The sequence below is a fragment of the Photinus pyralis genome, unplaced genomic scaffold, assembly GCF_008802855.1.
Source record: "Photinus pyralis isolate 1611_PpyrPB1 unplaced genomic scaffold, Ppyr1.3 Ppyr1.4_LG3b, whole genome shotgun sequence".
Lineage (NCBI taxonomy): Eukaryota > Metazoa > Arthropoda > Insecta > Coleoptera > Lampyridae > Photinus > Photinus pyralis.
The window spans coordinates 18,151,749-18,169,396 of NW_022170510.1; the positions used below are offsets into that span (position 1 = coordinate 18,151,749).

Consider the following 17,648-nt stretch of genomic DNA (forward strand, 5'->3'; position numbering starts at 1 on the left):
TTCATTTCTTCTGCAAGAAACTTGAGGGCACTGCTAACATTGTGGCTAATTATGTTGGTAGAAGTAGATACCTTCATCTTATTAAAATGTGATGGCAGCAAATCAGCTTCTGACAATCTTGGTGCCAATTTAAATTCGTGTTCTTCTTGGTATGCCGCAATTTCCGAAATATGATTTGCTCTTATTTCATTGGTGGGCAATTTATATTTTTCTTTTAGCGTGTCGGGTATTCTTATTATTTTATTTGACAAAAGCATAGATTTAATATTCTTAAAAAGATGTGGTGCATCAGCAAACATATATACATACTCATTGTTATTTATTGGGTGGGGAATTTTGCATTTAGTTTCAGAATGCCTTCCTGCCATAACACCCAATGCTTTCCACAATGCTTGATTAGAAGCACCCATATCTGATGTTACGCTTAGAATGTTCAGTTTTAATTCTTCCGCTCTTTTAAGGATTTCCATTATAATGTCTTTAAAAACTGTACCATTCACCGAATTGCTAGTATAATAGTAAGCAACGACCTGTTTCCAACGCACAGTAATTCCACCCAACATAAAAACTAGCACATGAGTTGCTATTCCAGTATGCTCTGGTAAAGTCACATCACCAAAATATTTGGAAAGAGATGAATCGTACGTGTTGCCTGGAGTGATGGCCATTTCGTCTAACACTAAAACACAATCTTTTTCAAATTCACAAAATGATTCAACTTTTGTTTGTAAAAACTCGAAAACTTCAATTAAAATCCCACTATCAAATGTTAGATTCTGTAGTCTTCTTTGCAGGGTTCGTTTTGAAGGAAGAGGATGGCCTTGTTTTAGCAGCTCCTCATAGCCATTACCTCCACAACTGAATTTGAGTTTGAGCGATTTAGTAATTGTAGAATTTGACCACTTCAAGCCCTTACTTGATCGGTTGCTTTTTCGTTTCTTCAAAACCTCTACTTGATCCTCATTAAAAATATTTCTTAATATAGGATATTCATCTGGAATATTGCTTGCCTTATCTTTTAAGGTTTTGTTTTCCTTCTTAATGTTACATAACATTTGTTTGTACCGTCTGGCCTTTTGTCTTTCTCTTATATACATTTTTTCATATCGCAAAAATTTAGATTTGCAGTCTTTATGAACATCAATGAATGAAGTCGAAGCTGTTAAGGTTGACGGTGACGATTCTCGAATATTTTCATCTAACGTGACAGAAAGGATGTCTGATGATGCCGCTGATGTTGAAGGTTCTGGATCACTGATACCATAATCCGTGGTTTGATCTAAGACATAAAAAATGTATTTTACATCTGCTAGTAGGTATACTACTATACACATTTTGCAATTTTAGAATAGCAATTTATATAACCAGTTTTGATGTTTGTTTACGGAAATTGTCAATGAAAAAGGTATAGGTACAGTAATTATTTTTAAGCAATTGAGTATAAACTTACTTAATTCTTGGACTGACGTATTTTCTGGTGTAGGTGCTTTTCTTGTTAATGTTGATTTGGAGAAAGCAAACATTGTCGGAACAGCATTACATTTTAGTACACGCTTTCCATCTACGCGGGTCTTTTCCCACATCTCGGGACCAAAGTGGACCTACAGAAATAACTAGTTATTTAATAATATATGTACTCCATGTTAATTAAGAAGTGTAAAAGTTATCTCGTAGGACATGATTAAATAAACTTAGAATAAACTTACTTCGCATAAGCGCATTGCATCAGTTGGTTGCCAGTTGCCTTTTTTCATTTTGATTATCCATTCCATCCATTCCTGCTTTCTTTTTGGGTCCCTCGGAAATCGTTTCATCAAGAAACCTTTCTTTGCGGAATTGCTGCATCCTTCAGCGGCACACCCACCCATTATATCTAAAAACTAGACACATGTCCTTCGTCAAACAAACAAAATTGTATTACCCAATTAAGAAAATACTTACATTTCTATTAACTTTTAACACACTAAACTACGTCTTTACGTAGAACCGATTATTTGCAATACAAATTTTAGTTTAAACAGCACCTTTAATGACAAATTTCGTAAAACAAAAAACACGTGTAAAATATTAGCGATTTACAAATTGTGAGGCGCCCTCTCCCGACAGTTATTTGAGTTAGTATTGTGCTGTCAGCGTATTATCTGAACGTCAAAAACAGTTTCAAACGGTAATGTAAATCGCGAATAGCCCTGATTTTGCTCCAATATGGCGATCGGAACCAACTTCCAATCAAAAACGAGTACCGGGTTGTCGCCACTGTGCCTATAAAGTCACTGTAGGTTTGGTGTACTGACGCAACGTTCCTATGGTAACTTGTTAAACAGCGATTTTTTGAAAGAACGCGTTCTCTAACTCCATACATATTAAGTGTTTCAGTTTCGGAAGTACGAAAAATATCGTATATACCTTGCGACTGAAGTAGTGTCTTAATCCCTCAGGTAAATTATGGCCCTCCCTTCGGTCGGGCCATAAACTTTACCTTCGGGATTAAAAGTACTACTTCAGTCCCGCGGTATATAATATACTATTATACCCCTTACCATGTGGAAGTTTAGCCTAATCTCTTTTAAAAATTTGAAATTCAAAATCTTCAAATTCCAAAGGTCTGATTTGATTAAACCCGAATAAATGCGCATATGAACCTAGTTGGTTGAATACAACGTGGAAACGCCGCTAGTATTAGGGGTACCCTCCCAGATCATCCAGGAATGGACGAAATATTTTCATTGTGAAAATGAATCATGGCAGAAAACTCAAGTGGATATTTGCTTCATACTCTTAGTTTAGTTTAAATTCAATAACACATTAAAAATTTCAATTATACATATATTAATAAAAGCGATTAATTTCCATTTTTCTTCACGTGTACTTGGATGCAAAATATTGGTTTGACTCATAAAACGAAATACAACGAAAAAATCCGATGCCAATTTCGTGATCACGTGTCCATGCTAAATTTCTACCGCAAACCTTCACACATAAACCAAACAAATATTTCTCGTACCCGAAATGGTACGCACGTGTTTTTAACTTCCCCAAAAATTAATTCTCATTACATTGCGTACCTTTTTAAACGAATTGGACCCTCTGTCACGTCAAAAAACTTTATTCTCAATGCCATCTCATATACATTTAAAAATTAATCAATTCTAAGTGTCTCTGACATCCTCCCACCTGAGGCAAAATTTTAACAAAAATGTGGCTCATAAGAAATCAGAGATACCGTGAACAAACAATCAGAAAATAAAAGTTAACATAGAAAAGGAATTAATTTAAATCCTATAAAACTCTGAATATTTTGAAGGTGTTTTAATCTTCCGTCCACTCCGCGTAACGTAACGTATATCACTTTTGTACGTTTCGGGTACTCTGCTTTTTGACACTCCCGTTTTCGCGTCATCGTCCTCAATTACACTTTCAAAAACAGGCACTTCAATATTTTCACACTGACTTCGAGAAGAAATATCTGAGTCGTTATTCGTTCTATCCTCATTTAGAGTAAAATCGACGGCGCACTCCAGAGGGTACAAACGTTGTACAGGTCTCAGAAGTTGTCCCCTTTCGGTAATAACTCTCACAAGTCGCTTATTGCCATCCTTTCCTGGAAGAAGGGTTACCACTCGACCAAGCGGCCAGTTAACTCGCTTGTCTTTATCATTACCAACCAACACGATATCCCCCACTCTAACTTGTCGGTTACATCGCCCCTTGAACCATAATTTTAACTGCCCTAAGTACTCATTGCGGAATCTTCGTCGAAGATCAGCAACCAATTTTTGCCGATACACAACTTTCCTAGATAGAGTCTTTTGATCAACCTCATCACAGTCTGAAACTCCACTCTCTACTTGATCTCTAAGGAACATCATGGGCGTTAAAGGTACTAAATCTTTTGCATCATCAGAACAAATAAGTGGCCTTGAATTGATCACGGCTTCACAATCACACATTACTGTCATTAAACTTTCATAATCTAGTGAAGAACGTCCCAACACTTTGCGTAATAACTGCTTTAAAACTCCCACAAGTCTTTCCCAAAAACCTCCCCACCACGCTGCCGTAGGTGGGTTGAATCGCCATTGAATACGTTCAATACCACTGCTCTCGGCGATTTCTTCAAAGTTTACTCGCGAAAAAGCATTTTCAGTGCCTACAAAATTAGTCCCATTGTCACTATATATAGTCTTCGGACGACCCCGTCGGGCAATAAACCGTCTTAAAGCCTGCATGAAACTAACCACCGATAATGCAGTACAAATTTCAAGATGTACAGCACGATATACGGCACACGTGAAGAGGCATACCCAAACCTTTTCTCCAGTTTTCAGATATAAAGGCCCCGCTAAGTCCACACCCGTTACTTCAAACGCGTTAGCATCCCGAACACGATCAACTGGCAAAGGAGGTGTCCTCACAACAAAAGGTTTGGCATTTTGTCTCCTGCACACTACACAACGTGAAATTGCTGATTTTATAGTTCGTCGTCCTCCTAGAATCCAATACCTTTGACGTAACTGACTCATAAGTCCCTGTGCTCCACTATGACATGATCTTAAATGCTCTTGGAATATAAGCTGATTGACCAAAAAATGCCTTGCTGGCAAAACTATGGGAAATAGAAAATTTTGACAATCGTTTCGGTTACTAATCCGTGACTTCAACCTAATTAGGTCGTTTTTGTCTTTATAAATGTCCATGCCACATAGTCTCTTATCGTTATTATTTGAAAAAGACTCCTTTTGCACAACTCGTAGGACAAATATTTCAGCTCGTTTAATTTCTTCAGAACTCAAGTTACCTTTGAGTCGATCTTTATTTCTTAAATTGTAAATGCATCGTAATATCCATGCACACATACGGAGGGTTTTTTGATAATGAGAAAAATAATCGAAATGCCAATCACTTGATGACATTTTTGGTTGCTCGTCATTAATCAGTGTCGTAACCAATTTTTTCTTCCTCTCTTGATTGATCTCCTGTTCATTGTAATCTAAATCTGATTGAGGATCAATAGATACGTCTTGATAAAGCCATTGTGGTCCCTCCCACCATTTTGACTCAAGTAACTGTTTGGCTGAACAACCTCGTGAAGGTAGGTCAGCAGGATTCAATTTACCGGGGACGTGGTGCCAATTTTCACTGCAAGACAATTTTCGTATTTCTGACACGCGGTTCCAGACAAATGTAGACCACTCTTCGGGTCTCCTCACCCATGACAATACGGTTGTCGAGTCACTCCAGAAAAAAGGTTCCATCTCCATGTATAAGCTTTCCTTGACGGTAGTATATAATCTAACACCAATTACTGCGGCCATCAACTCCAGACGAGGTATCGATAAATTTTTTAATGGAGCTACCCTTGACTTAGCCGCTAAGAGATGTACAAACACACATCCGTTCCGAATTCCTCTCAAAAATACTACAGCAGAGAAAGCTTCCTTGCTGGCATCGCAAAATGTATGAAGCGTCCAATGTTCTGCCTCCTCAGTACCAGCGTATATCCACCTAGGAATCTTTATGGCGTATAAATAAGAAAGTTCTTGTACCCAGATACGAAAACGAGTTTCCAGTTCATCGTCAACTTTATCGTCCCACCTCATTTGTTTTTTCCATGTTTTCTGTAACCACAACTTTGGGAGCAATGTAACTGGACAACTATAACCTATAGGATCAAACACCCTTTGTGCTTGTGACAGCATTAATCTTCTAGTTACCGGTTTGCTTAAGAGCGATTTGATGTCTTCGTCATCGTGGTTTATAGATAAAGTATCATTCAACTTGTCCCACTTTACCCCCAGAACCACCGCGTAAGCGTTAGAGGCATCCTCTTGGACTTGGTGAGTATACTCCCACCCTCTGAGGTCGAATTTGCCTTCCGTCATTATAATAATGGCTTCTTTGATAAAGGTTTCCAATTCTCTTTCATTAGAAACACTAGTAACGCAGTTATCTACGTAAAAGCTGTTTGATAATTTCTTAGCAGTTTCTTTGGCAAAAGCGTATTTCGAGTCATATTCCTTCACAAATTTTGACAGATGATATTCTAACGAAGCTCCCAACAAGAAAGGACTACTAGTAATTCCAAACACCACCCGTCTATGACGAAACACTTTGAGGTTGTTCTCCTTATCATACCATAAGAATCTAAGAAAATCTCTGTCCTCCGAATGTATACTGATCTGTAGAAAAGCTTTACTGATGTCAGAAATTACACCAAGTCTTTGCTGTCTAAACCTTAACAAAATAGCCGGAATTAGTTCAATTAAATTAACCCCCTTTTCTAGACATTGGTTTAATGAAGGGTTATCCTTTTCTCTGGCGGACGCATCGAAAACCGGTCGTATCTTTGTCGTTGTGCTGTTAGGTTTAATCACTGGCCGTAGATAATGGGCCGACTTGTTCACTTGATCCTCTAACACCTCTTCAATAATGTTGTCAGTTAGCCAGTCTTTAAATACTTGATCATACGCCTCGAAATAACCATCCTTAATGATTTTCTTCATTGTGTTATCCAATCTCCTCTTCGCCATGTAATAATTGCTAGGCAGCGCTGGATGTCCCTCTAACCATGGCAACCTGACTTCATAACGTCCATCTGTGTCAACAGAAATAGTCTCCAGAAAAAGTTCTTTTGCCGCTAATGCTGTTTCATCGCTAGTTTTCCTTTCTATTGGATCATTGATCCCTAGTACATCGAGCTCCCAGAGGTTAGTAATAGATGCATTATTGACAAAGAGAGAGAGAGAGAGGTCATAGAGAAAGTGTTAGGCTTTTCGATTGGTACTTTTCCCATTAAAGTCCACCCTAGTAGGGTCTCTACTGCTACCAGGCCACAGTTCAAAATATGTCTTTTCCCGGTGTAAAGTTTACCCACGATATCAGATCCTATCAACAATTCTATGGGATTAGAATCACACGCGTCTGATATTTTAATATTTAATTTACGCAGCTCTTCCATCCAAGGACCATCAAATATAGAAGATACACTATTGCAAATAACATTCTGGTCTAGAGCCTCGAAGGTACAACTATAATTATCGTGATTTAATTTAACATCATAGCAATCATGATTTTGTGTTAGCTCACTTCCACCGAATAGACCATGAATGAGACTAATTTTTCTTTTTGACTGATATCCCAAAAGTTTGACTGTCGCTTTCAAAATATATGATTTCTGCGAACCAGTATCTATCAATGCACGCCCGTATCTCGTTTTACCAAAATGAGTCATTTTTACAAGCAGCGTCTGCAAAAAAACCTGGGTACCCTTATTTAAATTGTTCGCAAGCGTTTGATCTACTTTATTTGACGTTTCATCTTTAATCTGCTTTCGCTCTAAATTTTCCGGTTTTGTCTTATTAATTGACAGCGTCGGACACATTAAAGGTACATGAGATTTACAACAGATTATACAACTCAAATGTCCTCGGCATTTCCTAGCTTGATGACCCAATTTTAAGCAACGAAAGCAGGCCCCTTTTTGAACCAAAATCTCTCTTCTTTGCTCGTAGCTTAACTTTTGAGCCTTAAAGCAGTTGGTACTGTCGTGTGAATTTTGGCAAAAAAGACATTTGGATGTTATTTCTGAATTTATCAGATCCATCGCGGTAGGAAAATTTTCTACTGTTGTGCGTGATTTTTGGCTAGGCCGTTTAACATCTCTCTTAGTCACACCACCTAAATCAAAACCTTCCACCGCTAAAAAAATATGCTGTTCATTATCAACTTCTTTTTTCAAAAACTCCATAAGATTTTTAAGTCGATTTTCTATAGTGGAAACACCATCTGAATGTACAGAAGCACCTACATCGGGTATACGCTGCCAAACTCTTAATAGTTCTGACGGTAAACACGACTCTACTAAGGGAAACAACATTGCAGCATATTTATCGGACTTTATACCAAGAGTTTCTAACGCGCGTAATTGAGCTTCTAGATTATCGTACAACAGAGAAAGATCTACTTTATTGTCCGAAGAAGTATTATTGATCACTAATTTTAGCAACTCCCGCACGTATACTTCTATCTGTAAATCGTCCCGCCCGAATCTCGAAATTAAACAGTCCACTATTTTAGCATAGTTGTCCCCAGTGGCAGAAAAACTATCAACTAATTGCCTTGCCCTGCTACCCACCAAAGTACTTTGCACCAGATATTCTACTTTGTCATTTAAATGTATATCCGGATCGTTGTGGACCTTTTGAAACTGGGACCAGAAGGGCAACCAATTTCTAATACTCCCGTCAAACTTCTTAAGCTCTAGAGTAGGTAACTTAAATTTGCGCCTACCTGATCTGCCTCCTACATTACTTTCCGAGGCTACGGAGTTTACCTCTTCATCTAGTTCGCCTCGCGGCTTCTGTAACAAATCCTCGGCTTGTGCGTTCAAGTCAGTGAATTTCCTAATGTAAACTTCACTACCATCCATCTCTGCCAACAATTCTGCTTCACTTCCATCACTTTCCAATAGAGACTGGTATATATCACTGTCAATTCTTCTTAGATCATCATATTTCTGTTTCAAAATACCCAGCGATACAGAGATTAAACGTGCCTTTCCTTCCGGCGCCGATAAAAAGTCTTCTAATTCTTTCGCCGATTTAGTGAAGGTGGTACGGAGTACTCTACGATGCCTTTTGGGTTGATCCATGATTGTCAATGTATACCTGAACAAACTGTATACGTTTTTTTTATCGCAGACAACAATCGAAAACAATTATTCCAGGGTGTCACGGTCGCCAAATGTTCAGTATTAACACAAAACTATCCGTCTTGCATTAATTAAACGGTTCGGTTTTAGAAATAAAAGTCTTTATATAAAAAATTGTTTCTGTCACGTCAAAAAACTTTATTCTCAATGCCATCTCATATATATTTAAAAATTAATTAATTCTAAGTGTCTCTGACAGCTTGATATCGCTAGACCTATTTTCGTTCATGTTCACTAAAAGCGGTCTATGTGTATCAAAATACTTTCTAAAACGATCACCCGTTACAATCTATCCATCAGCGCACACGAAAACTCTCCAACGGAAAGCTTAAGGTCTTGAAATTGAGTACGAGTACCTGTAACAATCACATTTGGTGTCAAAAAGTGACAGGTCATCAAAGTGACAAGGGCCATTTTTTTTAAAGCAACCACTATTTTTATTACATATCCAGTGTACTTTTTAATATTTAATGCAGAAGTACGCCACTGACCACAAATGTAAAGTACGTAAATAGCAAACTTTTTATAATTTTCCTTATCGTAAAATGTATGGCGTTCAATTTTCCCGCGACTCATCGGTGATGGTAGTCGGTGAACGTGTGTTCAAGCTAAACAGTTTGAAAAGTACCTACAGCAAGCAAACTTCAGTGGATCCTAATCGTACTACATCTTCCAAATACCAGTACCAAAAAGTATAATTAATAGATTTTAACATTATTAACTGGAATACACCGGTTACTTCATCTAATTAAAGAGGATGTATCTGCAGTTAACATAACTAGAGTAATTAATTTTTGCGAAGAATTCTTCAATGTAAGATCAAAACGTAAGATACGTCAATAAACGTTAATTTAATGAGCTGTACAGCGTTTAGTTTAAGACGGCAGTTCCAAGTTATAGAGTGTTTCAAGATCGATTGTGCGTATATTTAGTTTATTCAACTGAACGGCTTTTTGGAGCAAACGTCTGCAGCTATTCAATTTTTATACTGTCACTATACTTGCGAAATTCACTCTGATTGCTACCTTAAACCGTTTCAGTTACAAAATACATAGGAAGTTGGTAAATTAATCGAGACCGATTTCACACAATAAAGGTACCGGTTTTCGTACCGCTTTTAAAGTGGATCCTTCTTGTCAATCATGTCGGTGCTTATAAATAATTCAGTAGAAAATAGCATAATTGGTAGGTGTGAGCAACACGCGCAATTTTTCAATAATTAATTTTTTCTACAACTGTCAAAAAAACCTGTCATTTTCTGACGGATTTCGAAACGCGAAGTACTAGATTTTTAATCGGTTAATTAATAAGTAAGGTTGCTCTTGACAACGTGCGCGAATCGTCAACAGTGAAAAAAAGTATTTCGCGCACGGGACAAAGTTGAACTTAAACAGCAATTTAATTAACAATCGGTTCAGTTGTAGAAAAAATATTGTATATAACGCTAGCGCGAACATTTCACTGATATTTTAACTCGGCTTCGCCTCGTCAAAATATCTTCAGTCTCAATGCGCGAAATTGAACTTCGCGCTCTTGTTATATAAATAACTATTTTATAGGGCGACTACAGCAGACAGCTTGTCTCACTAAACAAACCGAAATTTGCATAGGGAATGCTGCTAAACACTAGGAATGTGCTTTGAAACTATCACTAATCTGGTTATACTTAAAATTTCAAAATTTACAATGATTACGGCATTCCTTCCAGATTGTCAGTACAAGATTAAGACGAGGTGCACAAATTGCGATTACTTACGAAGTTATGCAAGCACAACCGAAATTTGCCGATTTTGTTTTTAGTTTTTTCTTTTGTGAGCAATCAGAGAAAAATAAAAACCACGTTCTCATTTCCATTTTTTGGGCTTTACAAGACAGAGATTTGTAATACGTCTCGTTTCGGAGAAATCATCATCAACTTTATTTTTTATAGTACTGAGTATGAGTGTAAACTCTACAGCCCTAGTCACGTTTCTTTTCTAACTTACCCCAATTTAACCCTCAATAACAATAATAAATATGACAATTTTATAAAAAAGATCACCTTGTAGCTGACAAATTGGACTAATTTATAGGGATGTCATTTTAAATGATATATAACAATGTTTCCGAGTACTTTTAATAAAATTTAATGCGATTTCTTAAAGAGAACCGCTCGTTATTTTGAATACAGGTCATATAGGATTTCGTTACTTTAATTATAGCATTTTCTGGAATCAATGATTTCCCTGTGGTACAAATCGGTACTGCCTTTCTCGATTGGATGGTTCCCTATAACCGGATACTATACACGAAATCTGAATCTCCAGATGTTGCTGAAGTTTTCTGAATATTTTTTACGATAACGGTATGCAAATTTTCTTGATTTATTGCCCCTCTCTTGTTCTGGGCCCTGAACACGTTTTCGTGCAATTCCAGAGTGACCCGCATAATGCGTTTTAGAGGGGCCCTGCATAAGGTCTTAAGTTTTTCTATACTACTCCGGTATTTACCTTATGAATTAGGAAAACTGCAGGAAAACCTCTTTCGGAGTAGCCGGCAGAATGCTCGCAACTGGTCTAAGGAAATTCCCATCTCCGCCACAGATGACATTCTTATTTAAGCTCAGGTTCGGCTGTGTCGCCCAACGCTCTACCACTGAGCTACACAGTCGGTCAAATGATCGGCCATGAACTTTTTATTTATATCGTCTGGGAACATTACACCTTTTGCGGTCTTGTCTCTTGCTGCTTTATCAATGAAGTTATATGAGGAGGAATTGAAATCCCCCTCAATGTCCATGCAGCACACTAAGGTCGATGCTGGACATGCTTTTCTCATTCTTTATAGAGTCAATTTTGGTATTCATATTGGTCGGTGTGAAGGATTTTTTTCTTAAGAAACTCTTCCCTTATGTATTGCCCTACTATTCTCCCCATCGTTTTAAGGATGAAGGGCGATAGGCTGATAGGTGTGTCGCACTTGGGTTGGTCGTTCAGCCTCTTGCCTGTGTTAGGGATAAAAACCACGTCTACCTTCCTCCAGTCGTTGGGGATGTAGATTATGGAGTAGCTCCCCCTAAAAAGTTCTACTAGTATGAGCGTTTATATCTCAGTCCCTTTTATAATGAAAATGGAGAGAATTCCATCTCCTCCGGCTGATTTATATGGATTGTGTAAGCCCATAGCCCAACGAACTCTGTTTGCTGTGAATATACCGCCACTAAGACCGAAGCCATATTTAAGCTACAGTTACCCCACTTCGGTGAGTACGTGATTTTTTAGGACAACAAAAAGGGTAGTGAGAATAGTTTTGGATAGCGCAGTATAAGTATACAATTCTGGACTTCAATAAACATTCAAATAATAGTAGGCAAGGAATTCACTAATTGACAACCCTTAATATGAATCTAGGGTTTTTGAAAAAAATGGTGTTTTTCGGAGGCAACCAAAATATGCCAATTTTCAAGTGGCGCTTGAGCCCGAGCTATTCGTCGAGGAAAAAGTGGAATCTGTAGGAAATTTTATGTACTTTCATTTTGAATAGGAAGGTTATTTTGAAAAAGTTGATAGTTTTCGAGTTGTTAGCACAACACTGCCAAAAATATATATTTTTTGAGATTTACCAGCGAAAAATTGCATTCCGGTCCCTCCACACTCGATCTGACAAACCTTAATAATAGTTCCTCCTGCAATCCTCCTCCAAATTTACTTCTTAAGCGTTACTATACAAGAAAGTTTTGGAGCTTTTTAGTATTATATCTCATTAGAATAGAGAGATCATATTATAAGCTGTAATTTGGTGTAGCCCATTGGTGCAAGGTTGACACTACAACAAAGATATTATGTCCCGCACCCTATTTAAATTCCTATCAAAATTAGGAATTACAACTGTTCCAGTTCCATTGAGATCTGCAACCGTTTTTAATACGTTACCATTTAATTATTTCAAAATTGCTTTGTTTACTTCTTGGTAAGTTACAAATTAGTCCTCAAAACCTTGAAAGAATGCAATAATCCTGCAGCATAATTGGCATCTTTGAAGTTTAAATGGTTTGTAAGTTTCGAAAAAAATTGCTTATAATCCATAATTCCTACGTTTTACCTGTACCTCTCAGGAGATTCGTATGACATTCTCCCATTGTATATCGTAATATCTGAAATTTTATTAATAATAAATAGCTTCAAAACGCCAATGAGAAAAATTTAAAGAATTTCAGACGTAATGTCTTTTTCAGATCAAGGGAATATCACAACTCAAGCTTTAATGACCATGTTACTTTGCTTTACAATCTTGATCGTCCGCTGCTCAATGAAAGTGATTCTTTATGATGCTAATCGTGCACTTAATTTTCATAAAAATAGCTTGGCAAAATCGCAGTGTATTTTACTTTGACTGCAAACATCGGAGCTTTTTACTTACGAATGCTTCGGCTTCGTTAAAGTGCTAAATTATAAATCGTAATTAGCTATGGCTCGAACCTAAAAGCGGCTCTTTTGGACTTATAATGACTGCAGTTTACAAAGCGAACCCGATTTGTTTTTGTAATGCTTGAGATTGTTACGCAAGGAAAAATTCGGTGGTTTAACTTGTACAGCCATAACTAAGACACCGACGTCATGTTAATTTACGTTAATGAAAATTGTAGAAAATTTGTTTATCGCTGACTCAAATGCAATTAATGAATTTGGTAAGACTACCATAAATTCCTCCTTTATGTGAAACAAATTCCTTTTTAAGTGTTTAGTGCCCTTTCTCTTTCGTTTAAATAATCTATGTTGACACACTTAGTAAATCCTTGAAGGAATCGCACTTCCTTGATATCCGTAAAGTCGTCGAGAAGCAATTATGTCCTTAAATATTACTATTAATTATCTGAAAAGGTGAATATCATTGAAGGTAGCACGTATAATTGCGTCACAGTTATGAAATTGCAGTTGGTTAGAATATCACTAAAAAGTTACTTAAATTTCATTCTATAGTCGATCTTATGTTATCTTTCACTTTTTACCATTTTAAAAGTTAATTAAGTAAAAAATTCGTTAAGCCGCTTGTGAGCAAGAGGCGAAGAGTGCACTTTCAAATTTGTTTAGATTTGAATAGCCCTTAAGGACATTTCATAACTTAAAGAGAATACAAACATGAAATTATTTTTAATTTCTGATCGAATGACAAGAATCCTAAGCCTGTAAGTGGTGTCCGTAGTTCCGGAGCTTTTGTGACTCAGACAGACAGAGACATCAAGAGCGAAAAAGTGCACTTTTTTATATTTTTTAAGTGAAAGTGCACTAAAAAAGTTGGTGCATTGAATTTTTAGGTGGTTAAGAATTTATTCTTTTTTTAACGATGAAAAATCGACCAAGCGATAGTTCAGTGTAGGTACTACATTAAATTGTAAAAACAAATAATATGACTAGTATGCTTGATCTACTAACGGGCGATCAAAAATGAGTTGCTGTCGAGTCGCCTTTGGAAGTTCAAGTTAAATACGATTTCCCATGTAAACAAAAGTTCCAAAGGTGACTCGACAGCAACTCATTTTTGATCGCACAGTAATAGGTAGGTATAATTTGGTACGGGGCCCCTCATTACAAAAGAAACTGTTTTTTTTTCTTTTTTATAAGATTCAATGTTAGTGATGTCTATTGATTTTTATATTATACACGCAGGACTAGCTCAATCGGTTCAATACTACACACATCTATGGTTACTTTTCTTTTATAAATAATTTTGAAATGACTGTCTAACTTTTTAGTGCATTTTCCAAAAGGATGCATTTTTTAGGCTAAGAGGGAGACCTAGGCTAACTTCTCAGTATCTACCTTGTATGAAATTTCACCAGAAATAGTTTCAGCAAAAAATATTTCATGGTTTCTGGGGGGTGGTGGGGTGGCTGGAGCCTTTAGCACAGGGTCAGGGGTGTGGGATTTTTAATATGTTGTTTCTGACACCTAACTGAACATATTCCACCAATTTTCTCTTTTCCACTCAAAATGTCCAGTTTGATGTTTTTATCGCCTCGACTATTTGAAACAAACAGGAAAAATAAATGCTTACTTTCTAATTAAGATTCGTTACGTTTTAACTTACATTATTAGAATCATTTAGGGGTTCTTTTTTTCAAAGCTAATTGATTTGATACAATTCAAATCTAAAGAAATTCTACGGTAGGGGAGACCGGGGGAATTGTGGCCCCCTAAGCATTTTTAGAAATCTGGAGCTCAGTTTATGAGGAATCTCCACCAAAATATAGGAATAAACTTACCAGACTTTTCTACGTATAAATATATTTTCGAAAATAAAGAAAACAGAAAACTTTTTTCTAAAAAAAAAACAAAAAAACCATTGTATGGTTACAATATTACCCCATAAAGTTGGGGTAATGGTAGCAGGGGTGACACTATTACCCCGTACATAATACGATGCGAATTACCTACCTACAGGCAATAATCACAAGTATATATTTTTTGTTCGGTGTCTGCACACGCTTTGTGTGCCCAGTTGGTACATTGGCAACACTTGAGTCATAATTCTCTGTTTTTCCCGAATTCGCCACATACAGAACATATATCTTTTTCTTTGATATCTTTATCATCTTCCGTGTCGTCGCAATCTTCTTCATCTGTACTGTCTACCTTATACTTTTTTGATTGTTGATTTCTTGTAAAACATTCAGAAAGTACCTATTCATTTTCTTTATTTTCAGAACAGGTAATATGAAAAGCACAATTTATAAAGGACCTTAGTGTACATCCAGCTCTTCCTATATAATGCCAAATAACTGAGTTCTTCTCCGCCTCAATAATGGTAAAAGCTCTTGACTTTTAGGTTTTGTATCTGGAAGTCTAACTACCAGCATGGATTCTCCATCTTCTATGTAGTCTACGTTCATTTTTAACAATTCCTCTGATCTGCAAGCTGCAACTTCCTCCAATATCCATAATTGTCATGTCACAATCTACAACCACAAACTTTGAAAGCATGAGCATGCAATGTTTGACACAAACTAACCTTTATCAGCAAGTGACATCTTAGGGGATGAAAGAACCGCCTTCATATGCTTCGTCACTTTCGTCTTCAATATTTTTAGAAGGGTTTACAGGCATGATTTTACCACAATAAACAATTCTTAATTTTTGTTGACAGTTACAAACAAGCGAGCGTAACTATGACCACAGAATACGGCCTTATTTTATTTTATTCTGTGACTATGACACCCTAAAAAGCCTACCTTACTTTTTCATAGTTTTTATAGCATATTAATTTTCAAATGGATTCAGATCATTGGAAAAAATAGTATAAGTAACACTGGATTAAACTAGTTTTTGTTTCCTCAAGAATATTAAACCATTCTTTCAGGAACAAAAACTCTTTTTAGCCCCTTGTTACTTAATATACTATTTTCATTTTTTCATATCTATGAAAATACATGAACGAAAATGACGTTTTTCTTTTTTTTGGCCATAACTGCTATTTGTGAAGCTACAAGAAATGATGAATAAGAAAATTAATCAGCATACAAATTTTACATAACTTTGCCTGTTCAACCGACTTTGTATCTCTTAGTGCTTGTTCACAATGGACATAAGCTATAACTTTCAATTGTGACGAGTAGTTTCAAAACGGCAGCTCTAATTTTTTTTGGAGAGCACAGGGCGTGGGCAAGGATAATAGATGCTGAGATGGTATTATTATTGGGCGCCACTTCCTTTGTCGTAGAAAAAAAACGAAGAAAAATATTGTAAAACAATATTGCATTTAATTGAACAATGTTACTAAGCACAAATGTGGCAAAGAAATGGTAGACTAATTCTTATTGATAATTAAATAGTAATTGATGACCCGGGTCTTTTGCAATGCAACAAATAACTAATTAACATTACGCGCTAACATTAATCGAGCGCAATAGGACAAACAATTTGAGTAAGTATAATTTTACATAATCTCTAATTTCTATTTAAGGTCGGCCCACACCCATACGTTCACAACATGCATACGAAAAACACGCAAAACATGCACACATATAATTGCCTTATCTTCAGTTCATGAAGTTACTTATCTTCGGGCGGTCGCCAGGTGACCAGTGGATTGGCCCACGACGATATCAAATCTACTGCTTCGAATTTCACCAACGGAATTAATTTCGTTTAAGGACTCCAAGACCAGATAACACGGAAAATTCGATCGCCATAAAATCTCGAACACTTCGTAAAACAGCTTTGAATGCATGTACCTATAAAAAACCCTAAAAGACGCAAGGCAATTAATCTAGTTTTAATCTTACCCCTAAGTAGAGGGTTTTAAACACTATGACCACTGCGGTCTAATTAATAATTTGTTTGTAAAGCCAAGAAAGTTTTGCAAATATTAACGTAAATAATTCAACCTTTATCGTTGAACGTCTGGCTCGTTCTGCCTCGAATTTTTAAAGATTATTTCCCTATTCAAATACGAATAAATGCAATTTAAATTGACTAGTGCCCTCTATCTGCACTATTATTAAAATGAACACGTTACAAAGCGTTACAAAAACATAACAGATACATAAAACATAATATTGACATAAGACATAATTTTACGCAGGTGGAGAAAATGTTCACAGTGACCGTAGATTATAATTATCTGCGTAGGCGCAAATCCGAAATTTAAACTCGGCAAAACGTCAAGAACATAGCAATATTATTTGTGGTGTATATGTGTGTGTCACTGAGATGAAAATTTCAACAGTTTTATTGCTTTTACTGTTAAGAAGACAGAGAGACAAAGTTGTTACAAAACAAAAACGGCGTTGGTGGGTCAGCCTCAGCCCTATAAATCGAGACCGAAAGAAAAGGGAAGAATATAAGCGTGTCTAGACATGAAGCTGCATGATGAAGAATGGTTTTTTTCATACACCAGGATTATTCGATCACCTATTAACCTTATATCTTTTGTCCCCTTTATTAAACAAATAGGGTTTTAA

General features: G+C 36.5%; 1 protein-coding gene across 1 annotated transcript; it reads right to left on the bottom strand.

Moving 5' to 3' along the window:
- Nucleotides 1-3,086: 3,086 nt before the first annotated feature.
- On the bottom strand, nt 3,087-8,650 carry LOC116166396. The gene is made up of 2 exons (XM_031481352.1): nt 8,290-8,650; nt 3,087-6,595 (listed from the first exon to the last, which is right to left on the bottom strand). Exons 1-2 carry the CDS (start codon nt 8,648-8,650, stop codon nt 3,273-3,275), a joined length of 3,684 nt encoding a protein of 1,227 aa, XP_031337212.1. The 3' UTR covers nt 3,087-3,272.
- Nucleotides 8,651-17,648: the final 8,998 nt, after the last annotated feature.

Bases quoted from the DNA above. Each gene is read 5' to 3' on its own strand.
- LOC116166396 (XM_031481352.1), bottom strand. From the start codon at position 8,650: ATGGATCAACCCAAAAGGCATCGTAGAGTACTCCGTACCACCTTCACT. The intron at 6,596-8,289 runs GTAGGCGCAAAT...CTGTTGACACAG, and splicing joins TAATGTAGGAGGCAGATCAG to ATGGACGTTATGAAGTCAGG.